The sequence below is a fragment of the Crocuta crocuta genome, unplaced genomic scaffold, assembly GCF_008692635.1.
Source record: "Crocuta crocuta isolate KB4526 unplaced genomic scaffold, BGI_CrCroc_1.0 scaffold11, whole genome shotgun sequence".
NCBI classification, from domain to species: Eukaryota; Metazoa; Chordata; class Mammalia; order Carnivora; family Hyaenidae; genus Crocuta; species Crocuta crocuta.
Window position 1 is genome coordinate 5,479,934 of NW_027528624.1, and position 1,440 is coordinate 5,481,373.

The 1,440-nt window shown below is 46.2% G+C and overlaps 1 protein-coding gene across 1 annotated transcript; it reads left to right on the plus strand.

The window, feature by feature from the left end:
- The first annotated feature begins 236 nt into the window (after positions 1 to 236).
- MAS1 (MAS1 proto-oncogene, G protein-coupled receptor) lies at positions 237 to 1,214 on the plus strand. Its single transcript, XM_077755059.1, has one exon. It carries the CDS (start codon positions 237 to 239, stop codon positions 1,212 to 1,214), a length of 978 nt encoding a protein of 325 aa, XP_077611185.1.
- Positions 1,215 to 1,440: the final 226 nt, after the last annotated feature.

Below are 1,440 nucleotides of genomic sequence, written 5' to 3' on the forward strand. Positions count from 1 at the left end.
GCTATTGGGGGATCAGAAGGTCATTAAGTCAGTTCTCTTTTCTGCTGAAATGTCTAGTTTTATCATTGTCAGAGAGACAATTGTACAGTCAATCAACTATATTTGTTAGCAACATGAAGTTTATGACCCATAGCTGAAATTTTCCCTGCTACTCCAATGCATCATTTCTCATGGTGTGTTTTTGTTTTACTTATTTATAGAAAAGTACCTAAAGAGCCCCTGCCCCCGGCCTCCTCATGGAGGTATTGAACATGACATCATCTGTCGATGAGAAGTCCATGAACACCTCGAACACCGGGAACACCTCAGTCGGGGACCTGCGTCAGGAAATCACGGTCGTGCACTGGATGATTATGGGCATTTCCCCTCTGGGCTTTGTCGAAAATGGGCTCCTCCTCTGGTTCCTCTGCTTCCGGATGAGAAGAAACCCCTTCACCGTCTACATCATCCACTTGTCTATAGCAGACATCTCACTGCTTTTTTGTATTTTTATCTTGTTGGTTGACTATGCTTTAGATTACGAGCTCTCTTTTGGCTATTACTACACAATTGTCACATTATCAGTGACGTTCCTGTTTGGCTACAACACGGGTCTCTACCTGTTGACGGCCATTAGTGTGGAGAGGTGCCTGTCTGTCTTGTACCCCATCTGGTACCGATGTCATCGCCCCAAGCACCAGTCGGCGTTTGTCTGCACCCTCTTGTGGGCGCTGTCGTGTTTAGTGACCACCATGGAACATGTCATGTGCATTGACAGTGAGGGACAGGGTCACTCTCAAAGTGACTGCAGGGCGGTGATCATCTTTATAGCCACCCTGAGCTTCCTGGTCTTCACGCCTCTCATGGTGGTGTCCAGCACCATCCTGGTGATTAAGATCCGCAAGAACACATGGAAAGCCCATTCATCGAAGCTCTACATAGTCATCACGGTCACCATCATCATATTCCTCATTTTCGCCATGCCCATGAGGCTTCTCTACCTGCTGTATTATGAGTATTGGTCATCATTCGGGAACTTGCACGACATTTCTCTTCTCTTCTCCACCATCAACAGCAGTGCCAACCCTTTTATTTACTTCTTCGTGGGCAGCAGTAGGAAGAAGCGGTTCAAGGAGTCCTTAGAAGTGGTTTTGAACAGGGCTTTCAAAGATGAGACACAACCCAGGCGCCAGGAAGACAACGGCAACACCACCGCAATTGAGACCGTCGTTTGAGGACAGTGGCGGAAAACAGTGGACAAAATGGTGGGACATAGATTATTTGTACTTTGTGCTTGGAATACCACTTACGTATGCCCTAAATATGACACAGAAGGGTGCCCCATCCCGTGTGCATGAGATACTAATGAACAAGGAGACCGTATTCTTGTACTGTATCTTCTGAAAAATTCTAAAAACCATGTTGGACCTCTATCATTTCTGTACCTATAAAAACACCTTC

What these genes read in the sequence shown, in the direction of transcription:
- MAS1 (XM_077755059.1), top strand. Translation starts at nt 237, where the DNA reads ATGGAGGTATTGAACATGACATCATCTGTCGATGAGAAGTCCATGAAC.